General features: G+C 43.7%; 1 protein-coding gene across 4 annotated transcripts in view; it reads right to left on the reverse strand.

Moving 5' to 3' along the window:
- RABGAP1L (RAB GTPase activating protein 1 like) overlaps positions 1-21,510 on the reverse strand; it is a 454,513-nt gene that overhangs the window by 141,958 nt on the left and 291,045 nt on the right. For all 4 annotated transcript variants that reach the window (XM_028530695.2, XM_036015478.1, XM_036015477.1 and 1 more), the window contains 2 exons: positions 18,019-18,144; positions 15,356-15,499 (listed from right to left, as the gene is read on the reverse strand). In XM_028530695.2, the coding sequence (XP_028386496.1) occupies positions 15,356-15,499; positions 18,019-18,144 (270 nt within the window). The remainder of the gene's footprint in view (positions 1-15,355; positions 15,500-18,018; positions 18,145-21,510) is intronic.

A 21,510-nucleotide genomic window follows, 5' to 3' on the forward strand; every position in this document is an offset into this window, starting at 1 on the left:
TAGAAAGCAAAGTTGCAGCTGAATTTTGAATGGGTTCCAGGGGAGCAGGCAGAGGCTGCGGTGAGGGGAAGTGACAGCACTCGGGCAATTAACGACGGGGCCTGCGGGAAAACCCTCCCCACCACGCGCCTGCAGGGGCTGCAGAGTAAACTGGTCTGCCGTGCCCTCTGGAGGGACACTCCGACTCCTCTCGTCTCCAAAGGAAGGCCGCCCCGGTGCCTGGTGCGTGAGGTCGACTGTGTGAAAAGGAAGGCCAGGACCTTCGCTGCTCTCTTTCGGCAGTTGCTTTCTAAAGCCAGGCTGCAGAAGGCATGCCCTGTGGGGGCCACGGGGCCTCCGCGTCGCCCAGGAGGGGGCTCGATGTGCAGATGCTCGGGCTCCGTGCCCCAGAAGCACCACCCCGATCGGAACTGGCATTCCACGGCACCGCCAGCTGAGTCAAATGCCTATTAAAATTTCAGGTCTACTTCTTTTAGACAGTGTATATCTTTTCTGTCTAGTAATTCAAAATATAGTCTACTTCTCGCAAGTAGCAGATGGCTCCATGCATCAGTGAAGGAAGGGTAAAAAGCCACAAAGATCAAGCTGTCAAAATTGGTATCTTTCCAAAAATAACTCCAATTTTCTAATTAGCTTTATAATAGTGACAGATCATTTAAAAGATTTCATTTTGAAATTCACTTTAGATGAGTAAGTTTCTTTTGATCCAGTCTTGCTAGTCAAAAATTGTGTGAGGAAATAAAAGAGGGTACCCTAAATTTATAGAAAGTCTGCTGCAAATCAACTTACAGACAGAGCTTATTAATGGAGGCATTAGCCCCTATTAATCCTAACATGAATCCTAACATGAAAACCCCAATCCAGCAGAGATTTCTGGAAGAATAAAAATTCAAAGGGAAAAATAAAAGTGCCAAATCATTAAACAAATCTAATATAAATTAAGGACCATAAAATAATTATTATATCTTCAAAACTCATTTTCACTGGACAGCTCATGAAGAATACTTTTTGCCACCAAACCGCATCGCAGCCCTTTGGCTGCCTGCAGCACTTCCCAGCGCTGTCCCAGAGCACGGCAGAACCCGGGGAGCGTGAGAATCAGAAGGCAGCCGGTGGGTCGGCGAGCCCTTCCCTTCTCCGGCCCAGCACGCCGGCAGGCGCGGACACTGCTTCGGTGGCCGTTTCATCCTTGGAACCATAAAGCACCTGGACTGTCTTTCTTCAAAGAAGACAGAAAAGAAATTCCATAGACACAACTTCTATATAGGTTCTAGAAGGAAAGTGAAAGATTAAAAGACAAAAAATAACAAGTGATGTGAAGGGTTCTACGTTATCGACGCTTCCAATGTGTAAGTCTAAATTCCACCCTCTTTTTTCCAAACACAAAGCTTTTGGGGGAGAAAACAGGAGATCGCGTTTTCAGAAGTTAAAGAGAAAAACAAGTCATCAGCCACTTTCCTGCACTACATTCCTCTCTCTCGACTCGTGTGTGTCGTGCTGGGGACAGGGTGGCGGTTTCCACTGCTCCGGCCGGCATCCCGCCTGGGCAATGCTCAGCAGTAACACTTCTTAGGAGTTCCACCTGCAGTGAACTTGGACCTTCACTGCACAAGTTCATTTTAGGACCAAACAATACATGAAGGAAAAATGAAAATCCATTTAACAAAATGCTCCTGGCTGTAGGTAGGTGCTCTTTTCTGATCCAGTCCAATCCTATTCTACCAGGCCTCGCCAGCCCTCACTGCGCGGTCAGAATCCGTCCAGACTCCGCCACCCTCAATCCTTAACCACATCCTTAACAATCACGGCCTCCACCCCTGAAACAGGAAGCCGTCTGCCACCCTTCATCTCCTCTGCCGACACTTTTGACGAACCACCACCATTTCCTGGGGGGACATAGCCTCTAACTGCCCCCCCCCGTCTCTTTACTCCCCCCTCCCAGGACATTCGCCACAGCCCTAGTCGTCTCTGAAGCATTTCCACTGGGCCGTGCAAGTCCCTGCCTAGAGCTCTCCTCCCGCGGCTTCCCACTGCCCTGCCGAGAAAAGCCCTCGTGCCCTGCCACGTGCCCGACAGCCCCTGGTACCACTGGGCCCACCCACCTGTGGACGACGGCTCTCTGTGCTCCAGAAGTTCTGGCTTCCTTAGTTCCTCCCACCCGAGCGCCTCACACACGCGTCTCCCCCACCCGTCCGTGGGAATTCTCCTACTCATCCCTCCGATCTCAACTTGAAATGTCACTTACTCAGAGGGACCGTGCTTGAAACCCTGGTCTAAAATAGGCGTACTTACTTCAAAATTTGAGGCAGCTTGTACTTCCCCTTCATGGCATTTATTATGCTGTATAATCATATTCACGTCTATTAAGTTGATCTGGTTTATCGTGACATTTAAAGCCATCATTTGCTTATTAATGTTCTATCTGAGTGATCTGTCCATGGTGGTAGTGGGGTATGACAGTCCCCACTATAACTGTATTGTTGTCAACTTCTCCCTTTATATCCAATAATACTTGCTTTATATATTCAGGACTCCTGTGCTGGGTGCACAGATTATAATCTCAAGTTTTTTATTTACTAATTATGTCTTCCCATTAGCCCGTTAGCTCCATGGATGCAAAGCCAATGTCTGTTCCATTAACCACGGCCTCTACTAGATGTAGCTCAGTGTCAAGACATAACACGTGTTCAGTATTTATTAAATAACTATGTGCTGGAGGGATAAATGAGACATTCCTTTCGGTATCTCTGGTCCCCTGGATGTTGAACTGAGGAGCTACGAGTTATTATTTCTCTAGAGACGGAAGTCAAAGCCTCACTTCATAACAATTTGGAAGCACACGCCGCTCCACTGTTGTCCTTCCTGGCCACCTCCTAACCGCTCTCAGCGCTGTGTTGGAGCCATTCACCTTTCACCCCTTTCCAGTGCTTTTGAAATTACTCGCGAGTCCCTTTGGGCTCCCATGTACACCTCTACTAGCCCAGCCGTTAAGAATCTAGTTGTATCCCTGACAGAGTGCAATACGCTGTGTATTGCACTGATGTATTCCATGAATCCCTTCTCCCCAAATAAAGTAATCACATAAAAGAAAAGGCTGGCAAAAGAAATCTCGTCTCAAAATTTTGCTCTCCCTTTATAACGTGTTCCCTCCCCTATAGTTGCACAACAATGCAGTACTGTTAGGAAACCTGGCCTTACACCACGTGCTCTTAAATGCGTACTTAGGACAAAAGATAAAAGGCAGCGGTGCTGGAGGACGGGCTTCTGAAAGCCGCAGGCCACAGCAGCAGCGGGCCTTCCTTTGTGATTCTTTTTCCATTGTGGCACAGCTAACGTTTTATATGGTTTCTCATGCACAACACAATGATTCAGTATTTCTGTGCACTGCTAAATGACGACCACAGTAAGTCTACTTACCATTCATCACTGTACATATTATTTTTTAAGTTACAAAATTTTTTTGTGGTGAGAATTTTTAACATTTACTCTCTTAGCAATCTTTAACTATGCAACAGAGTAGTATTAATTACAGCCACCACGCTGTACATGACATCCCCAGGGCTGATTTATTTTATAACTAAAAGTTTGTACCTTTTAATTCCCTGCATCCCTTTCAGCCACCCCTGCCTCCCCCTGATCTGGCAACAACCAATTCTTCTCTGTATACATTGAGCCTGGCTCATTGTTCTGTTCTGTTCTGTTCTGTTTTGGAGTCCACACATAAATCGTATGGTATTTGTCTTTCTCTGACTATTTCACTCAGTGTAATGCCCCCAAAGTCCACCCGTGCTGTTGCGGGTGGCAAGATTCTATTCTTTTCTATGGCTGAGTAAACCCCTTCCTATGTACATAGCACATCTTCGCTACCCAGGTGCCCGCCGATGGGCGCTGAGGTTGTTTCCGTACCCTGGCTATAGTAAGTAATGCTGCGATGAACACGGTGGGGTGAGCAGATATAATTTCAAACTAGTGTTTTAATTTTCTTCAGATAACTACCCAGAAGTGAAATGATGGCTATACAGTAGTTCTATTTTTAACATTTTGAGGAACCCCACTGTTTTCCATAATGGCTGCACAAGGGTTCCCCTTCTCCACAGCCTCACCAACACGTACTGTTTTCTTGTTTGTCTGTGTGGTGATGGTGGCCATTCTAACAGGTGGGAGGGGATATCTCACTGCGGTTTTGATTTGCATTTCTCCGCTGGTTAGTGACGTGGAGCTCATCTTTTCATGTGTCTGTTGGCCAACTGTATATCTCACTTGGAAAATTGTTTATTCAGGGCCTCTGCTCATTTTTTAATTGAACTGTTTTGCTTTTATCACTATTAAGTTGTAGGAGTTCTTCATATATTTTTGATGTTAACCTCTTACCAGATGTGTGATTTGCAAATATTTTCTCCCATTCGGTGGGTTGTGTTTTCACTTTATTGATGGGTTTCCCTCACTGTGCAGAGCCGTTGTGGTTTGATGTAGTCCCATTTGTTTATTTCTGCTTTCTGTGCCTTTGGTTTTGAAGTCAGGTCCAAAATATCACTGCCAAGACCAATGTCAAGGAGCTTAGCACTTACGTTTTCTTCTATGATTTTTATGGTTTCAGGTCTTACAATTTAAGTTTTTAACCTATTCTGAGTTAATATGCATGCCTGGTATAAGACAGTAGTCTAGTTTTATTCTTTTGTACATGGCTGACCATTTATGGAAGAGACTATGCTTTCCTCATTGTATATTCGTGCCTCCTTTGTTGTAGATTAATTGACCATATATGTGGTGGGTGTATTTCTGGGCACTGTATTCAGTTCCACTGGCCTGTAGGTCTGTTTGCAGTCCACATTAGCATACTGCTTTGATTACTATAGCTTTGTAATATGGTTTGAAATGAGGATGTGCGGTGCCTCTAGCTTTGTTCTTCTTTCTCAAGATAGTTTTGGCTACTCTGGGTCTTTTGCGATTCTATACAAATTTTAGGATGGTTTGTTCTATTTCTATTAAAAAATGGCATTGGAATTTTGATAGTAGATTGCTCCAGGTAGCACAGACATCCTAACAATATTAATTCTTCCAGTCCATGAACATGAACTAGCCTTTCATTTATTTGTCTTCCTCAATTTCTTTCATTAATGACCTATAGTTTTCAGTGTATGGGTCTTTCACCTCCTTCGTTAAATTTATTCCTATGTATTTTATTCTTTTTGATGCAACTGTAAATGAAACTATTTTCTTAATTTATCTTCCTGATAGTTTGTTGTTAGTGTATAAAAATACAACAGATTTTTGTATATTGATTTTGTATCTTTGCAACTTTACTGAATTTTTTAGGGTTTTATATAGTGTATGTAATCAATCACATCATCCTCAAATTGTGACAGTTTTACTTCTTCCTTTCCACTTTGGAGGTCAGCATTTATTCTTTTTTTGTTTTGTTTTTTATTTATTTTCAGAGAGAGGGAAATTAAGGGCTAAAGAGAGGGAGAGAAACATCCATGTGAGAAAGAAACATTGCCTGGTTACCTCTCTTACATGTCCCGACTGGGGACTGACCTTGCAACCTAGGCCTGTGCCCCGACCGGGAATTGAACCAGTAACATTTCGTCTGGCAGGACGATGCCCAACCAGCTGAGCCGCACCGATCAGGGCAGCGTTTATTTTAAATGTTGTTATTCCCACTGAACATATGTTGGTTGATATTACAACACAACTGTTTTGGCTCCCTCAGAAATACCTTTTTAAAACATATATGTCATCACGACATGACCCTAACTGAAACTTTCAGTGGCTTCCCATGTTTATAACCGTGTTTCCCAAACCGGGACATGCCAAACCCGAGGCACAGCATGAGATTTAAAAAAGCGGCAAAAGCTCCTCGTATTCATGTTCCCACGCCCTGGCCGAACACAGTATCTGCTCCACAGCAGCCCCTTGGGCTCACGATATAACAAAACCATTATAATAAACCATTCACATAGATGTAAAAACTTTTCAGCTTGATGTGTTTTGATTGTCAAGGAAAAAAATAGGCTTGGTCAAAGTAAGATTGTCTAATATCAACCATAAAGAACTTATGATTGATAAAGAATTTATATCAAAGCATACTTCTCTTTTTAAAAAAATTATTTATGAATCTCATTTGTAAAAAATTTTTGAGCCCTAGCCAGGTGGCTCAGTTGGCTGGAGTGTCATCAGGAAAGGTTGAGGGTTCGATCCCCAGTCAGGACACATGCCTAGGCTGTGGGCACGATCCCTGGCCGGAGTGCATACAGGAGGCAACCAATAGATGTCTCTCTCTCTTTCTCTCTCCTTTCTCCTCTCTCTAAAATCAATACACATATCCTTAGGTGAGGATTAAAATAAAAATAAAAAGCTCTGACACTTTGAGAAAAAGTTTTTAGATATTCAAAAGAAATTTTCAAGCTTAATATATGTATAGGGTACTATTCATGATCATATATAATTTTCTGACCTAGTGAGAGCAAACACCTGAATAAGCGCCCGCACCCAGTAGCCTGTACTGGGAGAACGCAGGTTCATCTCCATTCCCTGTGTGGCAGCTGAAGGTTCAGTCTTGTTCTTGACTTAAATCCACACGAACTGAAATACCTGCCCATTGCTCACCACAGTTGGCCCCGCCGCAGCATGGCTGCGAGACAAACCCGGCCCAGACTCCAGCGCCGAGGAAGCCTGGCTGTTCAAGCACTCCTCTGCTCTCTACTGACACGGCTTTGCGGACAGGCCCACAGGAGCAGCAGAGCAGAAGAGCCTTGAAAAGAAATGAGCAGACCGGGTTTCCACCCCCGGAGACAACGCTGAAAATGCAGCAACCACAGGGACCTCGGTGGGTATGTCCCTTTAGGGCTTGTGCTTCCCTGAACTAATTACCTTGACCTGTGACCTCACTTTTAGAATTCGTCAATAGGAGAAACCCTGAGAGAAGAAAAGTGCACCGTCCCCTCCCTCTCTGCTCACTGTTCTCAGTCCTCCAGACCAGCAACCCCCACGTGCACGCCGAGGAGTCCCCAACAACCCTCCGCTCCTGCTGCTGTCGGTGATTAAAACGACCAAAGAGCATCTTTAGCCCAAACATATTTCAATGTGTGAGTCCGAAAAACTGTTAAATCGGCATTCCTTAAACTTGGAAAATCTAAAAACTTAGGAGCATCTGTGAAGTGCGCAGATTTCTAGGGCCATGTACGCAGAGAACCCCGAGTCTCGGAGAGGTCCTCGGGGTTGATGTGTTCAACAGGCACGCCCCATGCCTCCACTTTACTTTTAGGGCTGAGATAGAATTCAAACAGCGTGAAATCAAGCCTTTAGCAGTGTGCAATTCGGTGGTTGCTCGTCCATTTGCAAGGTCATACGACCATGCCCACTAATTCCAGAAGGCTTCATCCCCCTGAAGATACCCCTCGTTCTCATTAGCAGTTCATCCCCAACAACAAGAACGGGGTCATCTCTCTAGGTAGGTGAATAAGCAAAGTGGTATCTGCCTGCTAAAGGGGACCTGTTTTTCCAAAGCCTGAAAATTTCAAATATTTCAGGACTGACCCATGGTATTTGAATATGTTCAGCACTATCCACCTCAACCTATAGTCATTCATTTTAAGTTGCTTACTTTTCATGCTGAAAGCTTATTAATTATGAAATAAAATGTGCTTTGATTCTAAAAGAGCATTTAAAATACAGGCTATATCAGCGCTCTTGGGCATCCAGCTTTCATCTTATCACAATGAGAAGGAAAGGGAGATTCTGAATACTGAGAATGCACAAATTCTTCAGTGTATTAAGGGGCCTTATGGACAGAGTGGAGTCTTGCCTACCTGTCAGTGAGCACAAACCAGAGCCCTAGGGGAACGCCGGGGAACAGCTAGACCGTGACCCTCGATGCCTTGGGCAAGGAGCAACCGGCAGACTGCGCTGGAGCCCGAGCTGCAGTCCAATGGGCAGAGGAGGCTCTGGAACATGCAGGAAACTGTTCTTTTCTGTGGAAAGTTTTCTGGCATTATTCCTCAGCAAAGAAGAGCAAAATGGACTATTTACTAGGACAAGGATGAGAAGCAAAATGTCAAGTGGACTTTTGAAAAATAAGAGTTTCTGAAAGCCTTGAAAAGGCAATCCAAAAAGCAGGAAACTAAAAGGTCCTATTATGCCTCTTTTTAACTAATGCAATCAACAATCCCAGTGCTGGTGGCTGGATACTTATTGTACATCTAGATATAATTCAGAGGCCCTGGGAAAGTGATGAGAAGGTCAGACCATTGTTTGGTTAAAAGGGCCAAACAACGGATGCTGATGGCGAGGTGCCCGCAAGGGAAGCCGGAGAAGAGCACCAGAGCACCGGAGGCGGCCTGTTTCCCGGGGAAGCTCTGCGGGGGCCGCAGACGGAGCGCCTGGGGCAGGGGGGCAGGAGGGCAGGGGTCTTACGCTGAGAGGCCCTGACTGATGTTAGGAACCGATAAGACTTCGACCTTGAAAGAAGAGTAGGTAATGGGGCTTCTTAAGAGAAGTGAAGACCATTGGTCTGTTTGCTATAGGGATGGACGAGAATAATCAGGCTATCTGCCCATGTAAATTAAAAAACAAAACAAACACACAATTTCTAAGTTGGCTAGCTGAGAGGCTGAGAAGGGTGAAGGGCAGCGGTCTGTATGGGGAAGCTGAGAACACGTGGAAGGAGGTATGAGAGCCTTTAGCATGATGTGTGGACCGGAAGCACGCTCCCGAAAAGCCTGCCTGTACATCCTGTCATCGAATCTCTGAGGCTTCAAACGGGAAGCCTGAGAGTTTAGCAGCCAAAGATGGATATGAGTGAAACTAGGTGGTGAGGCCAAGCAACCACTCCCCGAAGCGAGTTCTCCTTTTCCACTACTTCCAGCTGATGCTGTGTGAGCATGTCCCCCTCCACTGCGCAGTCTAGACAATTTATATGTTGGGGCACTGTTGCTACTGATAATTACAGTGGAGGTCTTTAGACAGGTATCGGGTAGATGCTTTCACAACCCAATTTCCAGACAGTGAAAAGCACTGAAATGTTTTATATCACTTTGCAGATATCAAAACTCAAGAGCAAAGTTATTTTTCAGCCCATAGGATTTCATGAACACATTTATGGTAAGATAATAAAAATAATTTCATCATTAATTCTCTGTTCTTTTTCCCCATCAACACACATTTCTTGCGTGTCTACAAACTGACTAGGCACACAGCAGCACACAAGAGAGATGCAGCTTCTCGTTCGGAAACTCATAGTCTAGTGGAAGAAATGGGCATCAGAAAAGTAACACACCGAGTGCTACGAGAAAAAGTAAAAGGAAGGACCTACTTAAGGATGGGCGGTCACGGAAAGTTTCTTAGGAGAAGTAACGTTTAACTTTGGAGTTGAAGGAGTTAGCCAGGTAAAGAGTGAAGAATGCATTCCAGGCAGAGAGGAAAGAATATACCAACAGTTTTAGCCCAAACTGATTTCTGGTGTTCCAGAAACTGAAAGGGGGCCAGTGCTGAGGCCCAGTGAGAGAGAGGAAGACTGACCCCAGGGTACCCCTGGGCAGGAAGGAAGGGCAAGGCCACAGGCCGAGTGAGGCCATGGGAGGTGTCCTCGGCGGGAAAGCACTGAAGAGTTCTCAGCAGAGGGGACAGGGTCTGCTGCGCGCTTTGTGAACATGTCCCTGGATGCTGTGGGGGACAGTGGGACAAAAGAGACACGGTGTCCAGTGGGAAGACCCGCTGGGAGGTTACTGCCTTGGAGATTAAAAAAAAAAAAAGGTTTCAAGACCTATTTTGGAAGTAGAGTTGATAAACCAGTGAGTGTTTTCCAAACGTGTCCAATGATGAATTCCTGAGAGATCCATCCATATGTCGCAGAGATGTATGCGTGGGAGCGACGGACCCTGAATTCCTTGTGGCGGTCCCTCTGAGAAAGGCAAAGGGGGCGTGGTCAGGCAGGCGCAGCGATGCGCAAAGCTGCACCCGACAGTGCTGTGTTAGCTCCTGACCAAAGAGGTAGACACACAGAAGTCCACCGTGTGCCTTAATGCTTCCTTTGTATGCTTTAAATATTCAATCTTAAAAATAATGACATGTTTAGTTGTTTTGTTCAATCCAGGTATACACAGTTCACCTGCTATGAGTTTTTCTGCCACAAAAAATACTATAACTTTAGCTATTCCAATTCATGATGAACTCTAAGATTTTCACTGGGAAAAAAAATGTCACCCTCTACCTTTAAGTCAGTAATCTTCATTTTCATTATGAGAACTCAGATAGCAACTAAATACTGTAGGTTCCTGAACAGGTTCAAAGTACGTCAGGCCTTTGAGAGTCTTCAAATTCTCACGGTAAAATGTACCTTTAAAGGACGAGGCTGGACTTGCTTACTCCACCGCTGATCATCTTTTATAATTATTCCACCCTCTGTATTTCTTACTTAAATGTACCAACATTGACCTTAAGTGTCCCCAAGGCCACCAGGACCTGCTTCTAGAGCAAACATCGAAGAGAGACTGACATCCGAGCACTGCCGGAAGAAAGCAGGTCGCGGTGAAGCTCCCAGTCACTCCAGAGCACCGTCTGTCTCCGAGACGCTCCTGGAAGCGCGGAAGCTGCCCGAGTCCTTCCCTCCCACCCCCACATTGACTGAAAACACATGATCAATCCAAGTTACCCCAGGTGACCCATCAGCACATCCTGTCCAGAGCTCAGCCACTTCTCACACCTGCACTGCCACGGACCACCAGCCTGGTCCAAGCCACTCAGGTATCTGCACTGCCTCCTAACTGGCCTCCGACCGCTCCCAAAAATCTTTCTCAGCAATGCGACTTGAGTGACCGGGTGTCAGAGCATGTCACTCTCCCACTCAAAACTCTCCAGGGGTTTCCTATCTCAGTCTAGTACAATCCAGATTCTCTCCGATGGTCAAAAGACCCTATTAAAAGCTGCTACATTTCTCCTCCTTCCTTTATATTTCTCCATAGCACTTACCGCCTTTGATCTGCTACATACTCTTCTTGATCATTTGTTTATCATCAGTCTCTTCTACAAGGTAACGAGGGCAAGAGTTTTATCCTCTTTTTCTTTACTTTTGTGTCCCCAAACTTGAATGGTGTCAGCATTTAGCAGGAACTCAATACATCTTTGTGGAATGAATGAATGAATGCATGCATGCATGCATGAGTAAACCTTCCTCTGCAAGTCACAGGAAGCACAAGCACGGACAACGGTTCTGCCATCCTAACTCGAGGTGCCCGCCTCCTTCAGCAATGACAAAATCAGTGAAAGCACAAGACACAGCTGTGACACAGCTGATGCGAGGGCCACAAAAAGCTTGCAGGTGGGGACGAAGTCAGGTCCAGAAACAGGGTTTTAGAGAAAGTTTTTCCTACTCCTGGAGACTTCTATTGCTAAGTAAAATTTTAAAGTAGCCTACACAATACTGATCGGTTAGTCAAAGCATCCCCCCCACAACTCCCTGCCCCACACTCTTGTGGCCAATCACTACGTTTAAAGTTTTCAGAAAGTTTTATATTTATGTTAGAATTCTTAATATTCCTTATATTGGCCCAGTGTGATGTTTTTTAAATTCATGGTATTATTTGATAAAGCTGCTAGCTAATGCTACTGTAGTAATCGTATTGCAATGTATGACCAACACGTATCAAACCAACAGGTTATAAACCTCAAACCCACCAAATGCTATGTCAGTTATATCTCAATTTCTAAAAATTCAACATATTCCTGTCTGAGGGAGGAAGACAGGGCAAAGAGTAAGAACATGACATAATAAACCTGCTCTTCGGGTTACAGCTCCAGAAAACTGCCCTGAAAGGGGGTTCTGCTTGATCCCCCTTGTATTTAACAAGATATTTTAAATAATATTTTTTTTATTATCCTAAGAAGAAAGGAGAGGCAAGAAATATACTCTAATTTGAAAGGTCAACGATTTTCTTACATTTCATGAAATACCAAGTTGCTATAAAAAGCGGAATATATTTGATACTCTAAAGATTGAACTCTCTGGGAAGAGTCAGCTTCAAATGCTGGCTGTCAGTTATCCTGTCAAGACTAAAAGAAATACTGCTTTCCTTGTGTCTTTTGAAAGAAGGTGGAAAACTTATTATTGGAGGATGACTTAAACCACCAGTCAAAAGGAAACAGAATGTAACTTCCATTTAGGTCAATGGCTAAAATTTTGGTTTCAGCAAAGAAGCATCTCAACTTGGGGGAGGGTAGACAAAGGTTGTTAGAAAGGCAAATACTCGACCCTCTCTTAATCTCCCAGTCAGCTAGTCAAGTGAAGAAACTGAGAGCAGAAGGAAGGGTAATGTGAAATGGTTACTTACGATGTAACAGACACAGTGCCAAGCACCGTATTATTCACAATTTCACTTAGTTATTCACATACACCTGGGAGATAGGTATCGTCAGCTTCATTTAAAAGGATGAAGAAACTGAGACACAGATGGGTCTAATGACATGAACAAGGGATACAGCAGGGGTTAACTGAAACACCAATTATCTTAACTTCAGTACCAAGCCGACTTTGTGTCGCTTCCCCCACAACAGAAGACACTGCTGGAGACCCCCACCAGGCCGACTCCTCTCGGGGAAGAACCAGAGGTGCGGCCCTCAGGTCCGGCCCTGGGTCCCATCTGTATGCAACTCCGGAGATCAAGGAAATGACTTCAGTCACCAAATGAGTTGCATTTTGTTTCATATTCATGAATTCTAATCTGATGCAGGACCTGCCCTCTTAAAAAACAAAACAAAACAAAATAAAAACTAGCCCTTGATCCCAAGGAGACTTTTAGTGAATAAAAACAACTCAAAAGGTAATGCTCAAAATACTTGAAGAGCTGCGTGGTGGCATCTGTAAATCTTAGTGCATTTATGCCCTAACCCAGCAATTCCCAAAAGGAATGTACCGAAGGACAAGTTCAAGAACATTCACGGCAACACTACTCATAATAGCCCTCGTCTGGAAATGACCCAGATGTCCATCGACAATAGAATGGAAGAATGGAGAAACGGTGGTGCATTTCTGATGGGACAAGCACGCCACACCTACATGACCCCACACAGACGACTCACAAACACAGTGATAAGTGAAAAAACTACACAAGAAACAGTTCACATTGTATGATTCCACTTATGTAAAGTTCAAAAACAATCCAGTCTATTCAATGGTGTTCTAAGTCAGGATAGCGATTGCTCTTTGGAGGGGTAATGACCACGGGCCAGTGAAGGCGAGGAGGGCCTTCGAAAAGCTTTTGAAAAATTAACACTTTCCATCTGAAAATTTCCTAGCCTTCCATTTGTAACTAAACATTAATTTATAACCATCAAGAGTTGAGTCGTTTTCTTAAAAAACAGAGAATATGACAAAAAAATTTAAATGGATTGATTCTATTTAAGCCTATGTTACTATTTCTTCTTTTAGAATATTTTATCATGTGAAAGAATAGCGTTGATATAAATATTTTATTAACTACAAGAAGGAAATGGACAGAGAGAACACAGACAGGCAGGAAATAAAAGTTTATCTAAAAATTTCCTTTGCAAAATAATACTCTGACAAAGATGAGTTAGTGGAAAGAACGAGTATCCTGAAGCTTACTGTGCTATTGTTCCCAGTAAGATTTATCTTTAAAGCCACTTTGCCCTGTTAAGGTGTGTTCCTCATTCCCTGGCTGACCCGCTGCCGGGATCACAACCCACTCCATGGCGTGGGAGCAATGTGTGCGCCCCTGAAGCAGCTGCAGAGCATCGGTTTGAGAGAGGGCAAGTGACATCTATCCGTGATGCTCTTATCAATTTTAATGAGCATTAAGATATTTCAAACCCCATGATTATGAATCACAGTTGACAAGTGATAAGACGGCTTATAAATTTTCTTTTCTCTTCCTCACCATAAATTTTGCTAATCTTTCTCAGCAACTGAAATTAGAAATTCAAGTTATCTTCAAGATAAAACTTCCTGAAAAACTCTATCCGGGGCCCAGAAGACACCACAACGGTGCTCCAATGCCAGGTAGAGGTGACTTTAGACTCCAGTCACCAGTCCAGCGATCACACCATTTGACTTCAAATAAGGCTTTTGCTCCAAATTCTGCACTTAGCTTAAATTTAGATAGCATTTTATAAACCAATTTGTAAGTAAAACAAGTAGAATGGATGTGTTATCGATCAATTTCTCTAGCTGTAATGCACTCAATATTTGAGAACTTATTCTGTGACCCTCAGCAAGTCACTCGGCCCTTCTTTATCAAAACACATCGGGAATGTTTAAGAAGCGTACGTGCCTACAGGACGCTCTGCGCCCGCAAGGACTGTGAAACGCCAGCCGGGACCTGGGACGAGCAGCCCCGGCTCTGCTCACAGGTGAAAGGGCCCCGCTGCGGTGGGCGGGGAGATGAGGCACGCTGCGTGCAGCTGACCCACTTTCCTCTTGTCAATCTTATCATCACCTTTCCAGTTCCCAAGGTGGTTCAAATAGAACTTTCTTTTAACAAAGAGGCAACTTCATATAAGAAAAATAATATATGAATACAAAACTGCCTAGATCATAATGTTAGTCTTATATTCAACACTTCTGAATAATTACTATAGCTTTTAAATTTAAGACAGCTATACTTTAATTCATTTATATTTCTAATGTAAAAAACTCTTCTCATCCAGCAACTTTCCAACACTGTTAAGAATGTTAAACATTTTAATGGTTAGTAGTAGATGTGGTATGTATGTGTAATATTGCTTATTTCTTTAAGAGAGTAAAGTAAATAAACACAGTCATCTAAGGAACTAAAAACAAGAAATGAAATAAACACTATTGATACCTAAGAAATTGTGCAAGCTGATTTTTTGAAATAATTCTACTCTAGGATATTTCAAAATATTCAAAAACTATCACTTCTCTCTTATCTGGATGGAGTATCAAACATCTTATACAGAGATAGCTTATAAATTGAGGATTTAATTATTATAAAATGTTCACTTATATTCACTCTTGGAGTATAACTGCATTACTATTAAAAACACCTGATTCTAAATCATTTATTTAATTTTAAAGGTCCTTTATATTAATAATCTATTATTATACATATATGGCCTTATTATGACTTATACAAATCTTATTACCTCATTTTACTTTGTAGGAATTACATATGCCTTAATATTTTCATATGTAATGAAAACAGATAATAAAATTACAAATAAAATAGTCTTTAATAAAAATGCAAACAGAAGGCAACTTTCTGGTCAGTACTCATTAGCCTAATGCCATGGTGGAAAAGGAAGAGAACGGCAGCTGTGTGAGTTTCGCAGAAACCGCTTTCCACTCCGGCTCGGGTGCGAGAGATGGGAGTTGCCCTACCTCACAGAGCAGCAGGTCCAGGATGTGGAAGACCATGCACAGCGGGAACTTGGCCGTGAAGAGCGTGAGGAACCACTGGGACGCATACATGTGGGCCTCCAGGTTCAGGTCACAGAAATGGCCGTGCAGGTCCGGCAACTGCTCCTAAAAGTCGAAGTGGAAAACTTAGCAGACGGAACACGGAAGCAGCTTTATTTCCTGCAACAATTGCAATTTATAGCAAGCTTCCTATGAGCACTTTCATTTTCCTGCAGCATCACTGAATTGTACAAAATGGCACAGAAGTGATGACAGGAGATGAGAATTAGGGACGTGCCGGATCATGGAGGGAAAGACAGGCCTGTCAGGAACAAATAACAAAGATCGTCTCTTGCTCCCTTGACTGGCTTGTCTCTTGGGAAAGGCCCGGAACACCCACTTGCCTTCCAGGGAATGTCACAACTTGGGTCCAGTGACAGCACCCCCTGCAGCATTCAAGCCCTCACTGGCTAGGGGAGAGATGTACTTAATGTCAACATCGCCTTGTATGATATTGCTTCGGTATACTTTTTGGCACTTAGAAAAGGCCAAAACATAACCAAATTTTTAAATTCTTAAAAACCTATCTATATCTTTAAAAAATGGCAAAATACAGGAACTGCCGGTGTATAATGTATGAAACTGAATGTCTCCTTGCAAGGCCTTTATGCCAGCTTCATCTTCTCTCCCCGGCTGCACCAGTGACTGCTTTGCACAAGCGTGAAAAGCAGCGGCAGCATCAGCACAGCGTTCCCGTCACTGAAAGGCAGAGGTATGCGAGAGCCTTCTTCCATAAACAGCCCGCAGAACAGAACAAACATCCCACGTCTGGTGCAGGATGCTCTCTGAGAAACGCCCAAATGCGCCCGTCTCCTGCTTTAGGTGGGGCACCCGACGGCTATCCAGTTAACACACAGAAAGCGCCAACGGAAAAACGTGTTTGGGTTTTTTCATAATACTGCGAACCTGCTGTTCATCTACCAGGCACGAGTATTTGGCTCAAAGTACTTAAGACTAGTGACCTCTGAAACAATATAAACTTTTGTAAGAGAAAAATAACTGAATAATCCCAAGCAAACCCTTTGTTGGAAAAACTAAATCTCTAGAAAAGAGCCTATAGCTTTGAATGCCTAGAGGTACCCGAGTCTTCTATAGTCCTCCCTCCCCTCGATGCCCCCCGCCACTGTGCTCCGTTTATCTGACACCCTTCCACCCCTTCATTCCTTCCTCACTTCTAAGGTCCTCTACCCTCCGCCTCCCTGCTCCCAGGGGAGCTGCCCTCCACTCGCTGCAGATGTCCATCTCCACCCTCCTGCCCCTCGGTCTCTCGGTGGCTTTTCTCCCCTCTCCAGACACCTTCGGACCCCCGACAGGTCGCTTCAACGAACTCCTGCCAGTCTCTCCTGCCACGCCCCACCGACCCTCTTCCCAACCACTGCTCTTCTCCCCAGTATGGAGTCACCGCATTCATGTGTATTTTTTCACATTTCTCTAGGGTTCCCAATACCTGATATAAAGAATCCATAGATCCATTATAAATTTAAGATTTCTAATCTCAGCTAGAATTTCAAAGCTACTCATTAATCCTTTTTATCAGCACTAGTCAATAATTCTGCCCTTATAATCTTTTTATATACTATTTGACATATATATATATATATATATACACATTTACACATACATATTATAAAATAGTAACAACTCTGAAATCAGGAAACTTTGTAAAAAATCTTTTCAAAAATTGCTATTGAATTTATTGGGGTGACATAGGTTAATAAGATTATATGGGTTTTAAGTGCACAATTCCATAACACATCATCTGTACACTGTACTGGGTGCTCACCACCCCGAGTCAAGTTTCCTTCCATCACCATTCACCCCAACTTCACCCTCTTCTACCTCCCCTACTCCCCCGTTCCCTCTCGTGATCACCATACTGCTGCCTGTGTCACAAGGTTTTTTTCTTAATCTCTTCACCTTATGTGGGAAAAATTTTAAAGTATGTCTCCACACTATAATGTTTGAGGTATTTTTATTCCCCTGTCAGTCAGTATCTTTCTGCCTCTTCAAAGTGTTCTCTGCACATGGACTAAGAGTGGTACTGGTATCAATTAATACAGAAAAAACTCCTAAGTATTTTAATTTTGATTCTGCAAATAGCTTCATCTCTTTACAAATAATACTCAGCAGTCTCTTCATTGACTTTACTCACTATATTCTCACTTCGAAGTGTATTACAGTTGAATATTTAAAAAGGACAATGATTTTAAAAATAATCAAATGGTTAAATAAATATTTTATAACATCAAAACCAGAGACTTGGAAATGAAGAACAGCTGACCGTGACCAGAGGGAGGGGGGAGGGGACAACAGGGCAGGCAAAGGAACATGAACAGAGGACTCATGGGCACGGACCATGGGGGGGGGGGCTGACTGTGGGAGTGGGGGGTGCGGGCAGGGGTGAGCAAGGGGGAAAAGGCGGGATAACTATAACTGAACAACAATAACTTTTTTAAAAAAGTGTAGATATTGATCAGAAACCAAACCCATTTGCATTTTGTAGAACTCCATTAAACTTTCACAAATCATGATAGTTCTTCAATTTTATTAAACTCTTTCTATAATTCAACCAAACTTTCATTTACCTGCAGTAGTCTCTCCAGCTGATAAAATTTGCAATGCAGATCTTCAAAGTTGTTTTTGTAGAGGTCTCGCAAGCCATAGCCATACATGATTTTCACCAAAACACAGAACGCTTGCTCTTCCGGCATCTACAGAACCACAGAAACACAGAACATGAGCGAGGGGCACTTGGCCAGGGGGTCAGAACTTCCCTTCATGTTTTCATTGTCTACATTCACAGCTGAAGGCCGCTAGCGAGCGAGGCTCTTCAGAGCCAGCCTTCTGCAGTGTTACAGGTAAAGAATCTGTGTTCAAAGTTTGTAGCTTCCTCACTTAGGGTGAATTATCCTCTTTTGTTACTTTTAATCATCCTCCATTCATTCATTCACCAAGCCGTCTTAGAAATAGATTACAGTCATGTGATTCAAAACTAAAAAATATAAAAATGCATAAAGGCAACAGCCTCACTTCTCTCGGTCCCCAGACACTGACCCCTCTTCCGCATAGCTGCGTAAATGCCCCGACACTTCCTCCTCTATCCTGCAAGGGGTTCTCTGTGCCAGTAAAAGGATTCTACCTCCTCTTACATTTTTCCCTTTTCTACACAGAAGATAGCTTCCCTTCTCCCCCAACAATATCCCCAAAGAAGGGTCGTCCCCAAGGAAGGATTGCTGGGTCCAAGGATAAGCGCATTTTCGGTTATGGTAGCGAGTGCAACACTGTCCTCCCAGAATCTTACTGATGTGGCTGTTTTTCTTTCTATAAAAAACAGTTTTTTTCCGGAAGAATCTTGTGTGTTTCCATCATTAAAATTTAAATGACCAATAAAATCTAATACACCCTCCCAGAGGTATTTTTATCTGAACAGAGAATGAAGTCTGAAGTCAAAGAAAGAATCTCTAAATTGTGGTGGGATTGAGAAGTGCAGATCGGTAGTTACAGCACAGTCACGGGGATGGGAAGCACAGCACAGGGAATGCAGTCAATAACACTGTAATAGCCGTGCCTGGCGCCAGTGGGCACCGCAAATATCGGGGGACGCTTTGTAAAGTGCATGACTGTCCAACCGGGATGCTGCACACCTGAAACCGATACAAAATCAACTGCATGCAAACTGTAGTTGAAAAATATTTTTTAAATTTTTAAAAATTAAAAAAAAAGTACAGATGCCCTGTGGGACACCTATAAGGACCTAAAAGATGTGTGACTCCCGAGTGGTAGGCTGCAGGACGGGAACACTACGGCGTGATTAACAGGAAGAAAGGAAAAGATCTGCCGGAGTTCCAGTCGCCACCATGGCATTTGCCTAAACGACTTCCCGAGAATCTTCTCCCTGATCCATGGTCTGGTCCCCAAGGAAGCACAGAGAAGCTCTTGTGCAAAAAGTGGACAAGAGAAGAGTTATCTGCCATTCTTAGCCCCTACTGGCTTCAAACGCCTGTGCAGGGAGAGCCCCGACTTCAGAGCCTTGCTCCCAAGACCGTCAGAGCACGCGAAAGACCAAGATCGCTCGGCTGATGTTACACAACTACAGCCCCATGAACAGAGGGACTTCCATCGTCCGGTGCCCGTTTGCTGAGAGGGTCAACTGGATTTGGCAACATAAAAGCAGTGACCTCCGTTTCAAACTAATTCTGTTAGAAAGGGCATTTTGATAGGAAAGAAACCTTAGTGTGGACTATTTCTAAAGAATGCAACTTCATTATTTTTAGAGTTCTAATCAAATTAGTGGATCTCACAGAGCTAGTTTTAATGAATAGATAATAATTTGTTATTAGCACATTAGGCAATTAAGGTTTCTGAAACTTTTGAGAATGTGTAAAAATGGCTTCAATCCTTAAGTAATTTTAAGCATTCTTCCCATAATCTTATCTATGATATTGTATCATAATTTGGAAAGTTTATCTAAGAAAAGGAAAAAAACAGAGCTAAGATTCTGTTTAAATACTACATTAAAATTCTGAATTAGAAGAGTAAAAACAAATATGAGATTTTTGCCACAGTGTAAAAAAAAATAAAAAAAGTAAAAGAGCCCTGGCCAGTGTGGCTCAGCTGGACATCGTCCCACAAAGTGAAAGGTCACCAGTTCGATTCCCAGTCGGAGCATGTGCCTGGGCTGTGGCCCGTCCCCGGGTGGGGCACGTGCCAGAGGCAACTGGTAGATGTTTCTCCCTCACATGGATGTTTCACTCCTTCTCTTTCTCCTTCCTTTCCCCTCTCTCTAAAAATAAATAAAATCTTTTTAAAAAAATGAATTGTGGTCTCGATAAGCTGAAATAATTTACAGAAAGAGGCATATGTAATATTCTAACAATTACATGAAGCACACAGAAAAAGCTATTACTCATTGTCCTAAGATGTAACTATTATGTAAACATCTACTTTAAATGTCACTCCTTTGAAAGTCTGACCTTGGCTGATAGGGTATTTGACACCTTTGTTAGGCTAACTTCCTGCCTGAATAACCGAACCAAATAGAGGTCTATTTACCCACTTAGAAATGCGATTGTTTATTTAAGTTCTTATACAAATTGGCCACTTCTATTTTCTACTTACAAACAATGAAATATGTAAACAGTTAGACAAACAAAATCTCCCAAAGTTAAATATGTACACTAAGCTGCTGTCATTTTGATTCTCTAAATATTTGCCGATTTCTTTTTGTTTAACCTGTGAGCTGTCTGGGCCCACGGCTTTGGCTCCAGATGTTCAGGTCAGCAAACACTCCCTCCTTTGCACTCGGGCACCGAGAATGGGAGCACGCTGCGTTCTTCCTCCCGCGGCGCCGCCGCCATGGAGGCCGCAGACACACCGAGCGCCAGTGCGCACACCTGCTCCGCAGCACTGCTCTCACCGCCTGCCGGGTTCCATGCCTCCTCGTGTGCCCCCCCCACCTCCCGCGCTCGACAGAGCACAGCCAGCCCCAGAGGGGCTAGTTCCCTCCGAGTCCCCCTCTTGGTAACGGAATGATGATGAGTCGAGTATTTTCCCATCTGGCTCCTTATAAAAAGGATAAGCCTTTATTTCCTTGGATGTGGTAAAACCATTAAAACAAAACAAAACAAAAGGTTCAGATGCCTCTCACGATGTTTCCATTCGGTCATGAAGACAGCAGATGACAACACTTGGGCTGGACCCTGAGGGTGCAGAGGTGAGGGGACAGTGCCTTCCCAGAGGACAGGCAAACAGGGGACGACTCCGCTTGAGCTCGAGAGGGACACAGAGTCCTGGGCCGGATGGCTGCCTGGAGGAGTCGGGCGTGCTGACAGCTGGGTGTGGGCCAGGTCAAGGTGAATTATTCAGGAATACGACAGGTGGACGTAGGTTTCGGCTTTGCTTTTAGGTACGGAGCTTAGTGTCTGTCTCTCTCTCTCTCTCTCATCCCCTCCCCCTTACTCTCTCCCCACCTTCCTCTCTGCCTACCCCCCTCTGTCTGCTGTCGATCACAGACACACACACACAAAGGAAACACCGAATGCATGTTCTTCAAAACAAAATCACTGGAAAGTTTGAAC

Source organism: Phyllostomus discolor, chromosome 14 (assembly GCF_004126475.2).
Source record: "Phyllostomus discolor isolate MPI-MPIP mPhyDis1 chromosome 14, mPhyDis1.pri.v3, whole genome shotgun sequence".
In the NCBI taxonomy this organism is placed as follows: domain Eukaryota; kingdom Metazoa; phylum Chordata; class Mammalia; order Chiroptera; family Phyllostomidae; genus Phyllostomus; species Phyllostomus discolor.